The sequence below is a fragment of the Ischnura elegans genome, chromosome 6 (assembly GCF_921293095.1).
Source record: "Ischnura elegans chromosome 6, ioIscEleg1.1, whole genome shotgun sequence".
NCBI classification, from domain to species: Eukaryota; Metazoa; Arthropoda; class Insecta; order Odonata; family Coenagrionidae; genus Ischnura; species Ischnura elegans.
Window position 1 is genome coordinate 22,343,058 of NC_060251.1, and position 21,620 is coordinate 22,364,677.

Sequence of the window (21,620 nt, forward strand, 5' to 3'; positions counted from 1 at the left end):
GAACACGAGTCGGCGATAATATTCGTCGGCAAGCAGCTGATTGTGGAAGTTTCTACCTTCTAGAGCTTTTGCCATTTTTATCGCCTTTATATTTCCAATTGCAGCATGGGTAGTGCAGGAGACTTAAACATGCTCGTTAAAACTCAGGAACAGAAAGCTGATCTTAGTGAGTTCGGCCCCAATATGAAAGTTATTCCAGAGAACGACCAAATCAAAGAACTCCAGACAATCATTAGGGACAAGTGAGCTCCTTTTACTTCTCAGTTCTATGTGATTTTTTGCGTGAATCTCTTACAAATATATTTCATAATATTGCAGGAACACCACTAGAAGTGACTTCAAGTTCTATGCAGATCGGTTGGTAAGTTATTGGCTGTCGCTTTATTTGTTGTTGTGATGAGTTGTTGTAATTGTTTTCAAGAGCATGTGAATTTTTACAGATAAGGTTAGTTATAGAGGAAAGCTTAAACCAGTTGCCTTTCTCCAAATGTACTATCACAACTCCTACCGGGAAGGAGTATAAAGGCTTAAAATACGAAAAAGGGAATTGCGGAGTCAGCATCGTGAGAAGTGGAGAGGCTATGGAACAGGTATGTCCAGAAGTTTTCTTCTGTTCTAATTAGGTAATTGATGTACGCTTAAAGAAGCTATCGCATTAGAATTTATCTTTGCATTAAACTCCTGCATTCACTTCATGTTAGGTGGCTTGTTCTTTCATCTGAAATGCCCATGTTTATGCCCACTGTATCGATTCACTACCTCATCTATTTAATTTAAAAAATGTTAAGTGGCGTAGAATCATTTCAGGGTCTTCGAGATTGTTGTCGCTCCATAAGAATTGGAAAGATCCTTGTTGAAAAGGATGCCGATACGCACGAAGCTAGAGTGGTGTATGCCCGGTTCCCTGAAGATATATCCGGGCGAAAGGTGCTGCTGATGTACCCCATTATGAGTATGTAGTGCATCCTTTGTCGCTACTTCGTACTTAAATTTGATTTCTATTAATTCCTTCGCCATATAAATTCATCTATCTAATTAGTCATGTATTTAAAAAGTTTAATTAATCCACTATCTGTAGGGTTTGCTATTTGCGGTGTATACTTTTTCATCTTTGTAGTACAAGATAATAAAATTGGGGTGGGAATTAGGGTTTTTATGATGTTAAGCCGAGGAAATTAAATATGTAAGAAAAATATGATTTTTCCCAATTGGAAATATTCCAGTGAAAAATATTCAATTGAAAAAATTTACAAATACACAAATTCATCCAATATGCTAAACTTATTATTAGGTAGGATATATTGAAAAACTAAATTTCACAAATCCCAAATAAATAAAATAAATTAAAAAAATAAAGTTGAAATATTTTTAGGAGCAGTGTAATAAAAACTTTAATTAGGCTTTTCCTAATCTTCCATCACTTCTAGCAATCATGAATAGTTATCAAAAAGCTGTATAGTTTTGCCATGATTAACAAAACAACAACTTCACCATGAAAGCCACATCTTTCATCAGATCCAAGAATCATTAATAGTCATATTAATTCCATGATTAGCAGAACCAGAACTTTCACCAGTTCCAACGATGTTGAATATTTATCGAAAAGCAAAAGTTTTTCTGTGATTAGCGATAACAACTTCACCAACAAATATCTCACACGTCTTGATCTAAGAAAGACTTTTAAAAAAAACTAATGAATATAATTCTGGTTGTGAATTAAGCCAACATAAAACGTGTGTCTGAAACATGTCACTAATGTTTATACAAGAGCACAGGGATTTCACTTCACACAAACTAACCTGCGTGATACACACTATTCCGACAATGCTTGTAGTATTTGTCGGCGACATAACACACATATGCACAATTAATTTAAATAAATATGCTTACATTTTAAATACAAATATTAGTACAATCGCTCAAAAAACTGAAGGCAAACGATGAATTACTAAATGAACACACTTCAGCACAACAATTACATCAAGACTTTCACTATCACTGAAGATACACGCGAATGACCTAACTCAATGCTGCGGGGAAGCACAGGTTACCGATAGTATCGGTAACCTGTGCTTGAAATAATACCGATATTACTAAATCTTTTCTCCACAAGCGAAAACTGAACCACAATTTTGTCAACCATGTGCGTGTAAACATATGAATTACGGGATAACGGTATTTTTAATTCAATTGAATATTTGAGAATTCAATTGAGTATTCATATTTTCAGTTGAATATAAGGCAATTCAATTGAAAATTGGCATATTCAATTGAATCGGCTGATTTTTTCCAATAGGGTCATCATTGGTGTGGTATTAGTTGCATCCAGCTCTCACCGATTTATCATTAATTTTACCTATTGTATTGCATATATTTAGTCTTAAGGTTTTGGCATGTGTCCTGGCTGTTTTAATGTGCCAATAGATCTTAACTTTGATGCCATTCATTCTAGTGCAGAATGCTGATTTACTGTTGCTCAGTTGTATTAATTTACTCTTTTGTGCATTGCTACGTGTAGACCACTCTTTTGCCTTTATGATCGCTCAATTAGTGGTCTGCATGTTTGGAGTTTTAAAAGTCTGCTGTCGACTCCCTCCCACAGTGCCATCACAAATTTCCAACCCCTCATTCAATGTACATCCAATAACCTCATGGGCCCATGTCGATGTCAACGCTTGAAAAATCAATCGGCACCCTGAATCAAAGTTAGTGCCCAGTCGTCTCAACTGTGCTCATTGAATTATTACCTCCCTTCAACCTGCCCTCCTCCTCCCTACCTCTCTTCTGTGGGGTCAACATTCCTCCTTGAATTTATCCTTTCCAATCGATAGCCCAACATACACCAGCCATATGTCAACTTTTTTTACCTCATAATTAGAGTACCTACACCAGTACACATCCCTCAAGGTTCATACCAGCAAGGAAAATTGGGAAAAATTGGGACTGTAAGTTATAAAAATCATCATCACTGGTCTACAATCCTAGGATTGGTTTGACGCAGCTCTCCACTCAGTTCTCCTATCAGCTAATCTTTTCACACCTACGTATTTCTTCTCTGGAAAACTTCAGAAGTGCAGTTAAGGGGTGAGAATGGTGGTTGGCAGCATAGATCATTGCTGTGTTCGACTGATGACGTGGGCGTTTTGTTTTCATTTAGAAAGATGGAGAGGGAAAGGAAAATGTCACTGGCACAAAATATGGCTGACCCCAAGGCCAAGAGGGTATGTTAGCTACTGAGAATATTAGTGCAATATATGTTCATATTGTGACAATAATTGAAAAATTTGGTCAAGTTTAGTGTTTGTGTGTGACAAATACATAATCTCATATTTTATGCAGACTGCTTAGATTTTACTTTTCTTAATTTGGACTATCGTATGTTACACTACCAGAAAGTATATTTTATTTGACAGTACAGTAGAATCTCAGATAATGACCACAATCCATTCCAGAAAGCTGGTTGTTATCCGAAAGGTTCGCTATCCACAACAATTTTCCCAATAAGATAATAGGAATAATTGGTTCCTAGCTCCTATTGACTCGCTATTATATAAGAGTTACAGACTATATAGGCATTGTATTACTTGTAGACTTACTATTGTAGACATTGTATTACTTTGTATCCATTTGGGATCGCACAAGTCCAAACACAAACATGGCCGCTAAACATCTGTTCGCTAACCGAAATTTTGTTCGCTATCCGAGGCAAATTTGTAGCGGAATTTTTGGTCGTTATCAGAGGCGTTCGCTAGCAGAGGTTTCACTATATTCCTTATTTGCTTTTCTTTCTTAAATCACTGTATTCTACTGCCTTGCTATTGACATGAAGTAAGAGAAATGAAAAAGAGAATGAGACTAGAAATCAGAGAAATTGAAATTGGGAATTTTCTACGATCCCTGTCCCTGCATGAAGAGGAAGTGTGCCTCTGTATTGTCTGGTTGTATTTTGGTTATGTGTTACTCACTTGAAACTAAATCAGTCATCTTGAAAGTCTCAGTGAGTATAGAGTTGACTTTTTGGAATAAATTAGTTTTTCGTATATTAGGATAAAAAAATTGCTTGCGGGAGTACTGCGGCAAAAATTTTCCAAACTGAGTGAGAAAGAAGGCAAATTTTGGTGGAGAAATACTCCATAAACCCTGAAAATTTCAAGGTGATAAGCTTAGGCGAGCAATTCGTCTTTAACCCATTAGTGCATAGCATATGATATATCGGACGTGTGCCATGTCTCACATAAATACTTCTCTAGTTGATAAATTTAATGAGTCAACTAAAATATTAGGGGGGGGGGGAAGGCAGACATCCATTTGAATGTAATACCGGTATTAAAATGTAGCACAAGTCAACTGGAGCCAGCCCATACCAAAATAAAATACACACGTCCGATATATCGCACGCTATGCACGAATGGGTTAAAACAAGTCAGCAAGGGTTGCACCCTTGCTGTACCACTGACTGAGGAAGGATGCCTCCTAGATAGCTGTCTTGAGAATGTGCCAATGCAAATTAAAAATCTCCAATTCTATCAAGAAGTGAATTACTAAATTTCCTTCTTTTTGCAGGTACAGGAAACACTGTCATAAAAGCTGTTGCAGTTTTGAAGGAGCACAATGTCCCAGAGGAAAATATTATTCTTTCTAATTTATTTTGCACCCCTCCAGCTGTACATTCCATCATATCAACTTATCCACAGGTATTAATGGCTGAGGAATCTGTAATAAGCTAGTTTGAGCGAAGTGAGTAGTTCACTTAAATCATTTCTCTTTTATTTTAGTTGAAGATTTTGACTTCAGAGATCCATGCTGTGGCACCTAATCATTTTGGCCAAAGATATTTTGGCACAGATTAAATTTTTTAAAGATTCAGTTTTGCAGTATTATCTGAATTTGAAATAAGATCTTGCAGTCACCTCATTCGAGGAAAAATATGCAACTTCCTTTACAAAGTTGTTTTTTTCAGTCATTTGTAATAAATTTGCATTTAACCTGTGTACATATGTATTTATCACCTACTAAGAAAAATAAAAATTCAAGAGACCTTTCACAGGGAAAAAGTTTCTGTACAAATGATTTATTTACAAACAACTTGATTTCCACAGAGGAAACACCATTCAATATTAGAGGCATATGTAAAACATTGTCTTCCCTTTTAATATAACCATCACTTAAGTTTCCTTAATCATCATTTTCTTGAGATTTACCAGCAACATGTTATTTAAATCTACCCCTCTCACTACACCACTGGGTAGACTACGCAGGATAAGGAAGTAAATTTATTAAGCATTCATGTTCCTACATACACAGAGCTGAATGCCTTATAAGACTATATTTTTTTACCAAATTTGCTTTTAAAAAGAGCAAACACAGTAATAATTTAGCCTTGCTGAAATACATCAAGAAGAAAAAGAAAGGATTTTCACGAAATTAACGTTATTACATTAGTTTGCCTCAATATAATAAAATAACCTGACACCTTATCACTTAAAATCCAAGCATAATGATTGCAGTAAATTATAATGAAATTAATGGAAGGTAAAATTGTGCAACAAGTTTGCGCGTCTTAGGTGAAGCAAGGGGTTGATCAACATTATAAACCAAGCAATTGAGCAAGAAAATAAAATTTCTGAAATCAATATTTACATAACACTTCCACATTTCTTCATGCAAAAGCTTCACTCTGATTCCTGGTCAAAGATAAAAGGCATACCATTAATTTCCTTGCTTCTGTGAACTCCGCAACTATAAAAGTACAAAACATTAATTGGAAGAGCAGTTCATCCACACATGCAAGTGCATTTTTAAAAATTTGATGTCATTTTCTTTTTGATCCATTTGCCATGTATAGATAAAAGAGAGCAATTATGTGGACTATCACTGTAACAACAAACCATGATAGCATTTGGTGTCATTTCAGTGCTTAATTGTTCTTGAGATTTCCCTTAAAAATTACAAACAGTATGCCACGAAATATTTAAACATTTCACAATGCAAAACTTTTCCAAATGGGGTGATAGGAGAGGTGGCCATAAAGCGCCAATGATAACTGTATGGATTTTGTTATGTGTGTATAGTCTCCTGCAAGAAAAAAGGCAAAAGTTGTTAATTATGAACTCTGGTATCACGAGTGATAGTATATTTCATGTAGTGTTGCAGTCAGTCATACCTGGCACCTTATTCAGTCTGCTCCTCTTTGGCAGCCTCTGCTCTTGAATCTGACGTAACTTCAGCCTTCGGTAAACCATAAAATTGTAACAAAAAATTTTTATTATGCAACTGCTAATGGTGAAATTGTATATTGCAATGCATTTATAAGTGATTCTTTTAAACCAATGAACTCATATTTTGTGAAGGGCATTTACAACTGAAGTCGTAACTTCTTATTTTAAATAAGTTTAAGTGATTACAGTAAAGAGAAAATGACAAACAATATAATTTTTCTACAATAATAAGGTCAGGGACATAAAACTTCTGGTTATAAATGAACCCACTGTTTTATATTCCGGAATGAAAACTACCATATAAGATATGCCCATATACAGTAGTAGTTTTTTCACACAAGGAATGAAATAAAGGCAGTGATTTTCAAACAATGAGATGGAGTTAATGACGACCAAAGAAAATGAAAATATGTTCATCCTCAATAATATAATCCACCAAAATATATAGAACTAACAGGCACATCTCATCTCAGACTACATGCTGCCCTACAAATTTTTGTGTGTTGCTTTTAAAAGAAAATGGAAAAGGTTATTTAATAAAAAAACTCTAATGACAGGAATAGCTCCCCCTAACCAACGGCTCCTGGAAATTTCCCTACCCAACTTTCTGCTACATATACTGTCAATTTACCGGCAATTCTTCACCTTGATAATGTTACCCTCTAACGAAACCATGGTCGGTCTCAATAAATTACCATGTGGAAATAGCGCAGCTGTTGTTCCTTCTATTCCTGCGATTATGGATTTCCACCAAGTTACGCCCGCTACTACTAATTAAACCCTAATGAAATTAACTTTCACCCTGCACTTAACAATACTTATCCACAAGCAATATTGTAATTTATAATACATACTTTGAACAAGGTACTCCCTTTTAATTATTCACAACTTTTGCCTGTCCTGGTACTTCAACCTCCTTCCCCAACTTTCCTCAGCCATGTAATCATCCTTACCTATATCCCACTTCCCCAAACTCCCTACCAGTTCTCTGCCCCTATACACCTCTAGCATCATCTTTTGACACATTGATGTAAATCTTAATCTTAGATGTATAATGTATCCATTTCTTACCTGTCTACTTATGATACATACATCTATCATGAATTTTTTGTCATGATTTCAATGCATTAAGTTCAATACAAGTACATTATGTGAAGTACTTCGAACGGAGAATCTTGCCCATTCCACAGTCCTGTTTAAAAAAAATCAGTTTCTTCTCAGAGCTGATGACACCAACTACATTTTGCAGGGATGCCGACTTACAAAAATTATTGGGGGGGCCCAAACCGGGGATCTTGCCCCGGGAAATTTCATAAGTAGTGAGTTTTCAGGTTTTTAAGAGGACATGAAGAGTCACATGACCAAAATTAGAACCCTGATAACTCGAATCTCGATATCTGGACACTCTGGGGAAAATCGACAAGCCTGACACATTTTTTTCCTTACACCCATGACGAATTTTTGAGGGGGCTCAGGCCCCATAGAGGTGGCACCACTGATATTTTGCCAGTCCTATGGTTTCCTGCCACAAAATCATGAATGTGTTTGAAAACAGGAAATCCAAATACTGATTACAGTTACAAAAATTAATTTCTCAAAAGCCTGATTTTCGATTGCTTTAGGCAATCATCAATACAGAGGCAATTGAGAGACAATTGAAGAATCAGTTTCATAGGTATTTTTCCTTCTAACTTTGATTAGGATTTAGTTTTCCAGTTTTGAGACACTTACTTTTCCCAGTTAGTATTTCAACTTAATTATTCCAAACTATAGCTGACCTGAGTACAGGTCTCCTTGGCAGTGATAACAAGTCACTTTTCAATAGCCGACATACTACAAAATTGTATATAGCAAACCTGCACCAAGTTAAAGTCACAACAGCCTCAATGGTAAATACCTGTATTCATGACCTCAATTTTCAATGATGTAGCTAATTATGAATCGAGAGTACAAAATATATCACTAAATCTTGCAAGATATGCCTGTTGTTCAAATAAGGCAAATAAATCACTTACAACAAGCTTAATATAAAATATCCATGCAATACACAAAAGTTCATGTATTTTGAACAAATTTTCACAGGTTACAATGAATTTTCGAAGAATATTCATCAATAGAAAGTAAAGCATAAACACAATCATACGATATGTTATCATCACTCAGGAAAAATAGTCTGTGCTTTCATGAGTGATTATTAAAAGAGAAATCATGTTTTTGCACATTAAAAGCATCAAGTAAGCAATGCAGAAGCCATATGCAGCCATAAAAATAAATTAAACCATAACAGACATGCAGGTCCAGAGCCAATGATGTGTATATGCTAATTATTGCACATGATCAATAAACTTACACTTGTTCTTATTTTTATCATTAATTTTCATCAATCAGAAGTAACTGGCCTCATGGTACAGCTAGAATTGCCATAAAACAAGATGATTCCAAATATAAATAAGAATTTTAAGCTCTTTCTACTGTCTAACAGGAATTTAAGAAATAATCAATTAGTCTAACTTCCAGAACTTAAAAATTCTGTAACCAATTAATCAAGGAAGTTTTATCCAAGATTTAGGGTACAGCTGTCATAAGTTTTTATTCAGGCTCATCGCTGGGTCACAAACTTCTTTCCCGTCAAATTTCAATGTACGCGTCTCTAAATGTCATTCACTTCTTCGCAACAATGGCCAACACGTGCATTGAAACATTGGCAGAAGAGCAGTCTGACCTGGTGATAAACTCGAATAAACAATTTTGACACTATACTCACGGAAAGCTTAAAATCATTTCTTGTCATGGCAAGTGATTTCTGTGTTCATCCATCATACCTTACATTACCTAGTACTGATTTGGGGGAAACATGGCTAGTGTGGTTGAGGAAATGGTAGAATGATTCAGAAGTTTTTAGTACTAAAATTTTACTCTGATCTCATATCCAATTATACAAGATATCTAAGTAGGATATCCCACCCCAATCTCAGCTTCTTATAACATTATTAAAGGTTCTTGGCGATCCGCAAACCCCTTTAATCTAAAATAGGTACACTTATGTATTCCTTCCCTTTAGGTATGGGGAAAAACAAACACAAGAAAATCGCACCGCAGAAGCCCTCCAGCTTAGTCATGTGCTTTTCTATTCTCCTCCTAATTATTTGAAAAGTATTTGTCCTCCTTTCATCGAAATTAGACTTCTTTTCTAAAAATAAATTATACAAATTGTGCACTTTGAAAAGAATATTACTGTAAATGAACTGTAATGTGTTTTATAAAGTATTGAAGGAAGAGAAGAAGTTTTTGTGATACCTATCACCAATTTTAAAATCTAATTCTACATCAGTTCATATGATACAGTTTACGATATTTACCTTGAAGCATACAGACAAATAATATATAAAATGCACCTTAATATGTATACTTAAGCAAACTTATGCTGGTCACTTCCTATCAAACTTAAACCAAAGCAGAATCCTAGGAATATATATACACTTTCCGGAATGGATTTCCGAAACTTATACAAACCTATTTGTTATACGTATGTAGATAGATTTTTTTCAATTAGATTGTAGAGCAAGAAATTCAAGAAAAATATTTTAGCGGAAGCAGTATTATGAATATCTCAAATCATATCTGTAGAACTGTGAGCTGAACACATTAATAGATAATGTCCTTCAACAAATTCATCCTTGGTGATTGTAATTTGATAAAAATACCACCACAGAAAATAATCAAAAATATATGCACATTTGATATGGTTACATTAATTTGTTATTTTTCACAACTTGAAGACCTGAACATGCATTCTTTCATAAAATTAACTGCCAGTAAAAAAGCTTGAGAAAAAGTTTAGCTAGCATTAAAAAGTTCATAAGCCATGTAAAGATTTGCACAAATATATGCTTTATTGAGCAAATGTCATTTCAGACAATAGGAAGAGAAAGATGACAGAAAAGTAGCAAAAAAACAAAGCAGAGCAGGAAGAGAAAAGCAAAATAACAAGAAAAGCAAGAGCGATACGATGCTGATTGTTATTGCGATTAATATTAGTCACATAACTGACTAGTCAAAAATATCACAACACTAATAACCATTTCACTATCAATGCAAAATCATAGCTATTAAAAAATTCTTTCTATAAAAATCTGACTAGTATTCAATATAAAATTCAATATCTTGTATAAAAATTCATAAAAAATGCTCATTTTAGTATAAAAATGCATTGATTAAAAGTTAGAAATAATAGCTAACAACAAAATATTCATAGTTTTCTTCAATTAGATGTTTTACCTCATCTTGTTTACTTGTTGCTTCTAAGTCCTTAATTTTATCATGAGTTTCATTTTCAATTACCTTTTCTTCTTCCACTTCCTCTTTTTCTTCAGGTTTTGATTCAGGGCTGAAAATAATGAAAATAATTCAATGCAATATATTCTGAACAATGGAATGAATTAGGCAAGTGATCATTTACTGCTTCACCTGACTAGAACTCCTATGAGAAAATGCAAGGGGAAAATATCCATTTATTGTCTATACAAATTAATTGGCATAGATTCCCAGTCTTCTCCCTAAGAATACGCAGCATCAATGAGTATAGCTGCAATCTGCCTCATCACAAATGTCTCGAGTTCCACAAAGATAAATACTTAGCAAAGAAATAAATTCCTCCACCATAATGCATAACTAACAAGGTGGTATCAATGTGGACAGGAATACCAGGGAGTTTTATGGTGACACTGATTCCAATTTACAATCATTTAAGCATTATTCTCACCAACTACACTCTCAAAACAAAATCACAACTTCCTCAAATGACAATCAACTTCCCAAGGGGGTGCATATTTAGTGCTTGCACACTTTCGCAGACAAATGAAATCCATTCTAACTGTTGATGTTTTTTAAGTAGCACATTGCTAAAAGGAAGTATCCACCTTTTATGTTGGACCAAGGAGATATGGAGTTACAGTATTGAGCCAAAGACTAAATTAGATACAGCAGATAAGAGAATGTTTTTTCCAAAAGTAATCAAGGATTGACTTGGGGAAAAGCAAATTCAATCTCACGGCCAGTCTCCATGTAGTACTATAGCTGCCATCACAGTGATAACAATATAAAGAAGGAGGAATCATATGCATCTGAAGGGGAAATAAAATTTCTAGAAAGGATTTTTTTAACACGTTGCGTACCAGGGTATTTAAATTCCTTGGAATTCTGGGTGGAGGTGTTGAGATTGGATATATGTGCCTACTAGGGCGTAATGCCTTTGGTTTAAGCATGGTTAAAAAGCTAATGTTTAGAATATAACTTTACCCATTCAAACGTTAGGATGCATCAATTCATTACGAATAACGAACAACAACTGAAAATGTACTAACGAATACATATTGTACGCTTTAAAATTGTTTAGGTTGACGTGCCTAAATGACGAGAATCTTTGTCATCCATCCGGAACGTTCGGGAAAAAAATGACGAGAATTCTCTCCATCCCTACGCAATGTGTTAAATATTCAATAAATAAGTTAAATGCTGTACATTGAGACTCATTCAGGAACTTGAGTCAAACTTAGGTACAAATATAATATGTATGTGTATTGCAAGAGGATTCCACATTTAAATTGGATAACACACCACAAGCAGACACGGTGTGAACTGCTTTGAAATGCACCCCAGTTATGAACAATATTCATTTTCTAATTGATGAATGCTTTTTTTTACGAAATGATGCACACAGCAATTTCAATAATGCCTCAGAGGCAATGGACCCATCATCTAGTTATCCCAGTTTGATTCGGAAGATTAAAAAAAATATACCTGCTGATTTATATTTCCTCTGGTAGGAAGAAATTATCAACTCAAGCTTTTGTAAAATGTATATGATAAACTAATTGACTTTATATGTATTTAAGATCAAGCAAAGTATTTTATTCTCATTTCTGAGGCCTGTTAGATATGGTAAATTAAACCACATGCTGCATGCAAAATGTTTTGAGTTAAACGCAAACAATACCTGAAATTGGTCTCAATACATGTGTACTTGTGAAGAGTATAGAGAGGATAAAGCATAGTTGCTAGCTTTTTCAGGAAAAACATCAAAAGTTGAAAGATGTAAGAGAACTCATGTTCACACGTCATCCAGATAATTTAAGGAATTATTTATGACGAAAATCTATTGCCCATCGTCCCACATTTGGAACTTATTCAATATCCACTCACAGTCTGCACACAAGAAAGACTCACAAAAAAGAAAACTGTTTATGAACAAGAAATGTTTCTTTATGATATCTATTTCTCATTTTGAGTAGTGATGAGGAAATACAAAGAAAATAGTGAAAAAACAGAAGCCTTCTGAACAACCTAAGAAGAAGATGGGCCAATCTAATCATCCTCATCTCATGAAATTAAACTTTGATGAAGACGATAATAAAAGGACAAGTGAACACGAAGAACGGCAAAGAGAATACTCCAATAATTTGCGTAGGCCAAGTTATCAAGGATGTTAAAGCGAAGATATAAGAAAATATAAAAAAAAGATAAGCTGTTCAGAAAGCATAGTTGAGATCTGCATCAAATCTATCTCAGGATCTCATATCCCTCAACCTTGTCCTTCAGGGCTAATGTCTACCCTTCTTATGTGAAACAAAGTGAAAACAGGCCAAAAGAAATTAGGATTCTGTGGTAAGAAACATAATATGTATTTCTGATAGAAAAGCTCACAGATGAGCTTAAAGCCACCAAGTGCATCCACTGGGTTGCAGATGTTGGGTTGACCTCTAGAGAGGTGAGCTGCTCTGTAAGCGAGTTTTATCATCAAATAAGCAGTCATGGACCAAAAAGCAATCTCATGCTGAGATGGTATGGGTCCATTCCTGTGTAAGATTGGCTGACTAAATGATACTTAATGCAGGTGGTTATGTCGTGAATTCGTGACATGAGGCTAACAACAATTATGCTGCCCATCACCCGGAGGAGAGGGCTGCACCTCTTCTTCATGTGAGTGAAGGTGGAGACCATTGTGGTCAGTACAGCGAAACTCATTTCACAGCTGGAATGTCATGATTTAATTTATTGGCTGTAGTACTGTGATGTAGAAGTCAAGGGAAACAACCATGTTATTATCCTGAGGAGTCACAGCCACTCAACCCATTATTTTAAAGGACATGAACCTTGACTTGCTTGGAATAAATTAAATGAATTGGCCAGAAGAGGGAGACATTATTAGTGGAAGTTATAGGATTATACACTCAGGATCTTTTAACAGTTGTGTTGAAGAATTGTGCCAGAATGTGTGAAAAACTTGCTACAGTACAATGTAAGGATTGTAAGAGGTTAAGATAGAGACAAAAATGTTAGAAACCATTGTGGTACAGGTGTACCTGCCAAAGACTGATCATGAAGATGAAGAAATGGGAGAGTCTACGAAGATGTCACGGAATTAATCAAAGAGGTAAGAGATGAATAAAATCTTGTTATAGTAGGTGATAGGGATGTTTTTGTCGGCGAAGGCCAAGATTGAAGATTAAGAAGAAAATATGGGTTAGGAAATCGAAATGAAAGAGGAGAAAGGCTCGTCAAATTTAGCATATAGCACAAGTTAGTGGATGCCAACACACTGTTTAAGAATCACAAGCAAGAAGATACACATGGAAAATGGCAGTAGACAAAAGAGGATTTCAATTTGACTACTTTTTATTGAGGCAGAAGTTTGGGAACTAAATAAAAGTCTGAGAAGTGATCATAATCTTGTGTTGATGTATGCCATCTGAAATTCAAGAAATTAAAGAAAAGAGGGAGAAACATAGGGCCATTAGAGAAACTGAAGGAGCCACAACATCAATGTGCATTTCAAGAAGCAGAGGAGAATAAAGTAGTAGATCTCGCTGATAAACCTGTGGATGACACCTTGTAATGTTGTACTTTTTGTAACCTGTAATTTTTTCCTAACCTCATAATGAATATCTACAAAGTCAAGGCCTCAGCCATTCAGCATGAGGCACTTGGAAAAATATTAAAATTGGACAACAGGAGACCACGAGAGAAGATCTAACAGAAGAGTGATCGCTAAGAAAAATCCATAGATCACAGATGAAGTCTTAGACCACACAGAAGAATAAGTACAAGAAGATAAAAACTGTAGGAGAACACACTAACTAGAAGAGGTTGAGGAATGAGATTTGTCTCCAAGCAATGAAAGGAAGAGAAATGTGGCTGAAAAAAACCTGCAAAGATGTGCAGACCAACCACTCATGTGGAAAAGTAAAATCAAATGGCTCTTATTTATTTCCTGCCATGTAAACCTAGGTTCAAATCCTTATGGTGGCGAAGATGTTTTAATGATTGCCCCACCCTTACTTGAGTGCTTTGAGGAGGTCACTTCAAGTACAGCACTACTGTCTATAGGATAGTGAGGATCCACTTTAAGGCGTAGAGGCCAAGATGCCATGCCATTAAGAGCAAGATCCGAGATCTCCAGATTGAAAATGGAGACAAATTTAATAGAGAGTACCTGGAAGAGAAATACAACATGAATAATCTAGCCCCCCAAATAATTGATGAGGAAAAAGAAGTCAAAAAAGATGATGTGGGAGCTTCAATCTTGAGATCCGAATTTGAGGCTGAAGCACTGGGAATTGATGATATTCCTGCCGAGCTTATTGATAATGCATGGGAAAAGACAATAACTAGGCTCTACAAAGGAATCTGCCTATATGCACGTCCGGAAATATACCAAAGAACTTCCAGAGGAATATCATCATTCTTGTACCCAAAACGAAGAGAGCAGAGAAAGGTGAAGATTTTATGACCAGCAGCCTATAGACTGAAGTGTTGAAGACATTAACAAGAATCATCTGCAGAAGAATGGAAAATAGAAGAGTTCCTGGATAACAACCAATTTGGATTCAGGAAAAACAAGGGCAAAAGGGAAGCCATATTGCCTCTTAGGCTGCTCGTAGAGAAGAGAATGGAAAAGAACAGGCCTACATTCATTGCTTTTGCAGACTTACGAATGGCTTCTAATAGTGTAGATTGGAATAAAATGCTCCAATCCTGAAAGAAAATGGTCTATTTAAAAAGACAGGAGATTTATCCGTAATTTATAAAAAAAAGCAGATGTGATTAAATCTGAATCCAGCTGCAAGTTATGCAAGTATTAAAGATAAGCCGATTGGAGACTTGAGTGGAGAGATGCATCAAATCAAACTTAGGATAGATGACTGTTGATGATAATGTAGTTGTAACACCAAGTACCATGATCCTCGGTATAATTGCCTTGGGAATTAAATAACCTTGTCAGCGTAGTGGTCTGTGCAGTGGCCTGGAAAGCCAAAGTTCCATGGTTCGATTCCCGGTCCAGGGTAATTTTTTTCTCATGGCAATTCTTGTATATAATGAACAAGGTTCATGTAAAGGTGAGAAGGCTGAAACTCAGACCTAAACATAGACTAGAACAGCACCTTCTGTGCAAGTAAAGCAAGGAAGAAAGCAGCAAAAGAAGACATAATAGTTTCTCATTTCCCTAAAATTATGCACCAATGTCATACTTCTATGCCCTCCACACATAAGTGGGCTGTATAGAGGCCTAAATTTCTACTGTGACTCTTAAAACCCAAGTATGACATAGGCCTAATGCATAAAACTCAACTTCTGACATGAAGATGCTGGAGGGATTTCTGCTGAAACTGTCACCGTTGGACAACAAACAATGTGGAGGAAGCCCGGAAATAAATGATAAATGCATTGGGAACATATTGTAAAAGAATTACATTACATCATAAGCTAATGCTTTTAAGTGCAAGTAAATTCAAATTGAAACTTAAGTCCTGTGGCCTAAAAAAGTACACATCAAGACTATCAAAATGTTAATCAGGACAAAAATTAAAATAATTTTTGTGAGACAAGGATGAACTCAAAAATTAATTTTAAAAAGCAACATTATAAACTCTTTCAAATCTTATCTAATTTGTTTAAAAACTTAAAAAAGCTCTACAAAAAAGAAAATTAGAGGAAGAATTCTTCATAAGAAAGCAAGTAGACTGACTGGTCACACCTTGGATCCATGATAATCATTCACCTCTCCTGAACTCAACGATGAAATTCACGATGAAATTTCACTAGAGGATAAATGTGAGATGAACTCCGACCAGATTAATAGAAACTGATGGCAAGTGACACTCAATAAGTTCGATAAAGCCTGTCATACAGTCAAGACTCGCACCTCAACTTCATGAGCATTAGACCATCATCAATGCTTGGGATTATAATGGTCCCCATGCCAAAGTCCCTAATCACTTTTGGTGACTTGGGACACGCAAAAAAAAAGCCAAAAATAAGAGAAAAATGATGAAGCAATCACGATAGGCAAAGCAAAAAATCTTCACACACCTAAAATTAATGTATCAGCCCTAAAATGAAGATATTAATCATACTTACTTACTAAAGGGACAGTTAACAGACCAATATTCCAGAATTTGATCAAAACTGCAAAAAATATGAATGCCAACAAACATATCAGCATCTATAATGGGCAAATATTCGGGAGAAACAATTTATGACAACTGGAACAAATCAAAAATATCTCTTAAGCCCGTATGACACTTGCCAATTTATTGGCCAATATATCGGCGCGCAATATTGGTTAAAATATTGGGCTTTAGGCATCGTATGACACGTACCAATATTTACACCAATATTGGCCGTTATGGTGCTCTAATACCCCACTAGAGAACGCCACATAACACAAAATGACAAAAGAGCATCTCAAGACGCAGATTGATTGCCAATGAGCTACAGAATGGGAGGTGGCATAATAATTGTAAATTTAATAACTATTTCGAGGGGCTGCAAAGATATTTTCGAATTGCTCGAAATTTCATTCGGGTGAGTTCCTTGAATGATGAGAGATAGGAAATATTGTGATCTCATAGGTGAGCCAAGGTAACGTAGCGGCTCGTTTTGGCTGGAATATGTCCATCGAATAAACAGAGATTGTGTCATCAATTGGGACTTTCACCCAAAACTTTAGCGCTCAAATCATGAAAAATAGTTTAATAATTGTAATTTAAACAAAATATAGACGCAATCGAGGAGAATCACGACGTTTTTATTCATTAAATATCCGAGATGTTATTTCCGAATTACCCACTTTAGACAGTTGATGTTTGTGAATTTATGTTCTCTCAAGGTACATATTAATTATTTGAGCTATTCCATGGATTGCTATGCTTCTAAAGTTTTTATATATGATATTAAAATTCCGAGGTGAGATGTTTTGCAAAGAGCTTCTAGATTTGGCCACTAGGAGTCGACAAGACTGAGTTCTGATTGGAGATTGGCCTCGAGAAAATAGAACCCGTTCTAAAATCTAGATTGGCCAAGAAATTGTGCCCAATATTGTGAAACGGAGATTGGGCTAGAAATTGGTGTGTGTCAGTGGGTCCACAATCCAATATCCAATGGATTGGCCAATAAATTGGGAAGTGTCATACGGGCTTTAGAGTAAATAAAAATTGCATGATCCTTATGATAACAGACAGCACGAAAATTTTATAAGTAACAAAACAGGCCTTCCATAATACATATTTATTAAATAGCATTCTTCATTTTTTTCAATTACGTAACTGAAAAATGGCCTACATTATAGCCACAACAAACCATAATTGGAATTTTGTGATCACATTATACTTTATTAAAGGTTGTTGCATGTATTATACTGAGCATATAATCAATGTTAAACATCAAAACTGTAAATATGAATAGCAGTTCCCCATTGAAAGTGAGACCTGAAATTAGCCAGGTCAGATGTGAATCAGATATGGAGCCAAAGTTCCTAATCTGAAGTTTATGGGAAAAAGGATAAACTAGTATTGTAATCCATATCATTTCCATGCTTTGCTACTAATTGTAAGCTCCCAAACGGTTCCCAACTACATCTATGGAAATAACATTCCAAACAGACGAATTTCATGTTTGAAGTTTATAAATGACTGAGAGAAAAACGATATTCTTCCAGCATTCATGCCAATGAACCAAACTTTGCATATTCTCTTGCTACAAATTTTCACCACATATGCTCATCGATACATCCCTGAATGCTACAGCCCACTTTACAGCAACTTCTATAATACACTTGCAGATACATTAATGCTTAGTTCAATGAAGAAAAGTATTTCCCTACAACCCAACAAATACCTTCATAACATAAATTATAAAGATTTACCACCAACACCCTTCTAAATCGCTCAATTTAGGACCAATTGACCGGTGACTTCAATCAGCCAGTGTAACTGAAAGCCCATTATGTAGTAATGAAATGGGAACCTATATCAACTATTCGCAGATGATAAATAGTTTTGGCAGTTGTAAACAATTAAGCCTTTGTGGTACTTTTTATAATTAAAAGCTGTACCCAAACAGCTAATTGGATGTAAAATATCTTATTCAAGAAGTTTTAACCAGTATTTACAGGCCTAATGAAAATTTTAATCATACTGTTGATCCTCCAACCCTTAATTACAATCTCCATAAAATTATATTTGAACTTATTTATGACCATGAAAGGGTGAGTAATGATTCAAATACATATACCACAGAAAAGGACATGTAAAACAGCCGAAAGCTAACACTAACTTCTGACATGAAAAAAATACCAGGTTGCTATTAAAAACAGCTGCCAGACACATAGCCCATGAAATTGTAGAAGATCCTGCAAACTATTCATCAATTCATAAACATATGAATTCTGTCTAAAATGATATCCTCCACCTGGGCACTTAAGACCCATAAAATTCAATGACATCAGTCCTTTATGATAAATACTGAACTAACTGCCCAGCCCATGTCATACATACATGATAGAAGTTGAAAATTCCACTTCCCCAAGCATGCAAGTAACAATAGCCATTCTTCACACTACGTTCAATTCATGTGCCACGACATTGAACCATGGCATCAATGCTGATTTACCTTAATTTTATCTCCAATTATGACAACCCGCCACTGGACTTGACCAATTAAATTACACCATTATGACAATCCCAGGTGTTAGAAAAATATTTATATACTTAGGACCTTAAGCTGCCACAATGTGAAACCTACAAACAAAGAATTTTTTTACAGCCAAAACGTTGGAGGATCCATAAGATTTTATGACTGCAATACCACACACTTAAATTTATACACATGGAAAAAAATAAGCTCAAGATAAATTAAATGCAGCAAGCCTGAGGAATGGGGCATAAACCTCTCTTACCTTCTTGAGTGCCATAAAACAAGATTTTTAACACATAATATTTATCAAATTGGGTCTTTTGTCCATTGAGGCTTTTTCTGCATGCAGGACAAGAACATCGGCTGGGTATTATTTTTTATTAGCTCTTTGCCCCATGAAAAAATTTCATATTTACATGCAAAGGTCCAACTCATTGAGAAGGGCATCTAGCTAAATACTAATGTTTAAGGCCTCTTGCCAGGAAATGTGGAGAGAAAAAGGGTACAAAGGAAGGGGAAACCCTTGAAGCCATGTATCCCATTAAAACTGTAATGATACCCTTTGAAAGGACTAGAGAGTGAGCATTTGTTATATTTGGTTTTATCAGATGAAATCAATTTCAAATTGCTTCCTAGATGCCATTTAAACATGTTGCAGCAGATTGGCAGAAATCAATGAATGGAAAAGCATTACTCACACTCTATTTATTAATACCACCTACTGAACCAGATCAAAAATAAATTTGGCAAAAACACAAAGAAAACCTTCTAATAAATTAAAGGAAATTTTCCATTAAGTGTCAAACTTACAGGATGACTTCGGCCTATTTTATGAGGGACATGTAGCACAGTAAACAAAATATTATGAATAAAGGGATGTGCCAGTGACAACATGACAGTGGTGGAAGACAGCTTCATCCAAAGGATCTGGGCTTCCTTGGTGGGGAGCAAACAATATTTCATTTTAAAAGGAACTTTAACCAAGTCATAATGAAATATTATTGGGGAAGACATGAGAGCAATGCATCAAATATTTATTAATTGAAAAAATGTCACACAAATCTAACACAGTACCAAAAAAATTGAGCAAAAATCGAATGTTTGGCTACACACACTGAACACAAGTATGTAAGAATTTAAACTGAACTAATTAAATTATAGCAATACAGAAAAAGACTCACTGGTGATTGAAGTATTAGTGAGGGCACCCACCGTTAAGTTGCTTAATTGCGCTATATGGTAAGCCGCATTAGTCATATGCATTTACTTTTCTGGCCCATCAAAAATTTCTAATTAGCTAGACAATTACTTTCTGGAATAAGGGATACAATATGCACCTAACTGTGGTAATTAAAAGGTAATACAGGAAAAAATCATGAATTCAATGGATATAGTAAAATGTCTTACCTAGGTTCTTCTGCAACGGGTTCCTTCTCAGCTGATGCCTGAAAAGCAAGTAGAAATAAAATCAAAAACATAATTACAAAGAAATGAAAGGAACTTAAATAATGGAAGTCTCCATTTATGAAGTGGTGGATAAAATGCAACAATTTCTATTCTGGTTTAGAAAATTACATTCAGTATATATTTAACAGGTCCAAATATACATATATACAGCAAAGAAAGTTTGGAACACTTTGCTTAAGCACTTGAAAAAGACATTTTGGTAGAGATTGGTGAGAAAAACAAAAAAAAGAGACAGTAACCCTAAATAGTCTTCGACAAAACCCACATAAAGCTAGAGAAGGCCCAAGAATGGCCCTATTGCTCCCTTATTCGTAGGTAATTGTTATTACATATTAACTAATGGAGCTGGCAATAAAAGGGAGTTTATCTGAAAATTAGAAGTATTACTTTAGGTATGAATCGGTCCCTAATAAGGGGAGGTCACTTAAGAAATATTAGGAGACCATAGTCCAATTAAGATTTCAAAAAGTGCCTTGCTTATGGGTTATTTTTTATATTTTTTAGCTTAGCCAATTATTGGCAGTTAAAATTCTAATCCCGCAAAATCCTACTATCCAAAATTCATTAAACTAGCCTGTGATGGTAGCATATTTAGTTTCCAACAGCTTATTCATACACCATACACATATTCACACATTCTGAAAGCTCAGTGCTGTATTACAAAATGACCATTTTTATCCATTAGGCCAAATATTAAAAAAATATATAAATAAATTTTAAATTTTGAAAAAAAGGAAAAAAGTTGATGCACTACGCAACTTCAAGAAGTGCTAAAAACATATTTTTATTGATAATTTATTCCAGTATCACCTTATAAGAGAGAAAAGTAAGAAGATATAGTGAGGAGGTACTGGAAAGATTTGAGAAGGAAAGAACATTATTGATAACAGCAAAAAAGAGAAAGCAAAATTATACAAGAATTACCATGAGAAAAAATTTCCGGGAATCGAACCACGGACCTTT

At 35.1% G+C, this 21,620-nt stretch overlaps 2 protein-coding genes across 3 annotated transcripts in view; one reads left to right on the top strand and one right to left on the bottom strand.

The window, feature by feature from the left end:
* LOC124160186 (uracil phosphoribosyltransferase homolog) lies at positions 1-5,341 on the top strand. Its single transcript, XM_046535957.1, has 6 exons — positions 1-242; positions 319-361; positions 441-590; positions 808-952; positions 4,564-4,694; positions 4,776-5,341. The coding sequence occupies exons 1-6, from the start codon at positions 106-108 to the stop codon at positions 4,848-4,850; spliced, it is 681 nt and encodes a 226-aa protein (XP_046391913.1). The 5' UTR covers positions 1-105; the 3' UTR covers positions 4,851-5,341.
* Positions 5,056-21,620, bottom strand: part of LOC124160187 (SH3 domain-binding glutamic acid-rich protein homolog) — a 25,915-nt gene continuing 9,350 nt past the window's right edge. Inside the window, exons 4-7 of one of the 2 annotated variants that reach the window (XM_046535959.1) lie at positions 20,598-20,635; positions 10,560-10,605; positions 6,164-6,228; positions 5,056-6,075 (exon numbers count right to left, since the gene is read on the bottom strand). In XM_046535959.1, the coding sequence (XP_046391915.1) occupies positions 6,172-6,228; positions 10,560-10,605; positions 20,598-20,635 (141 nt within the window). In that variant the 3' untranslated portion in view covers positions 5,056-6,075; positions 6,164-6,171. Of the gene's footprint in view, positions 6,076-6,163; positions 6,229-10,496; positions 10,606-20,597; positions 20,636-21,620 lie in introns of both variants that reach the window. The other variant, XM_046535958.1, reaches the window with a different exon arrangement.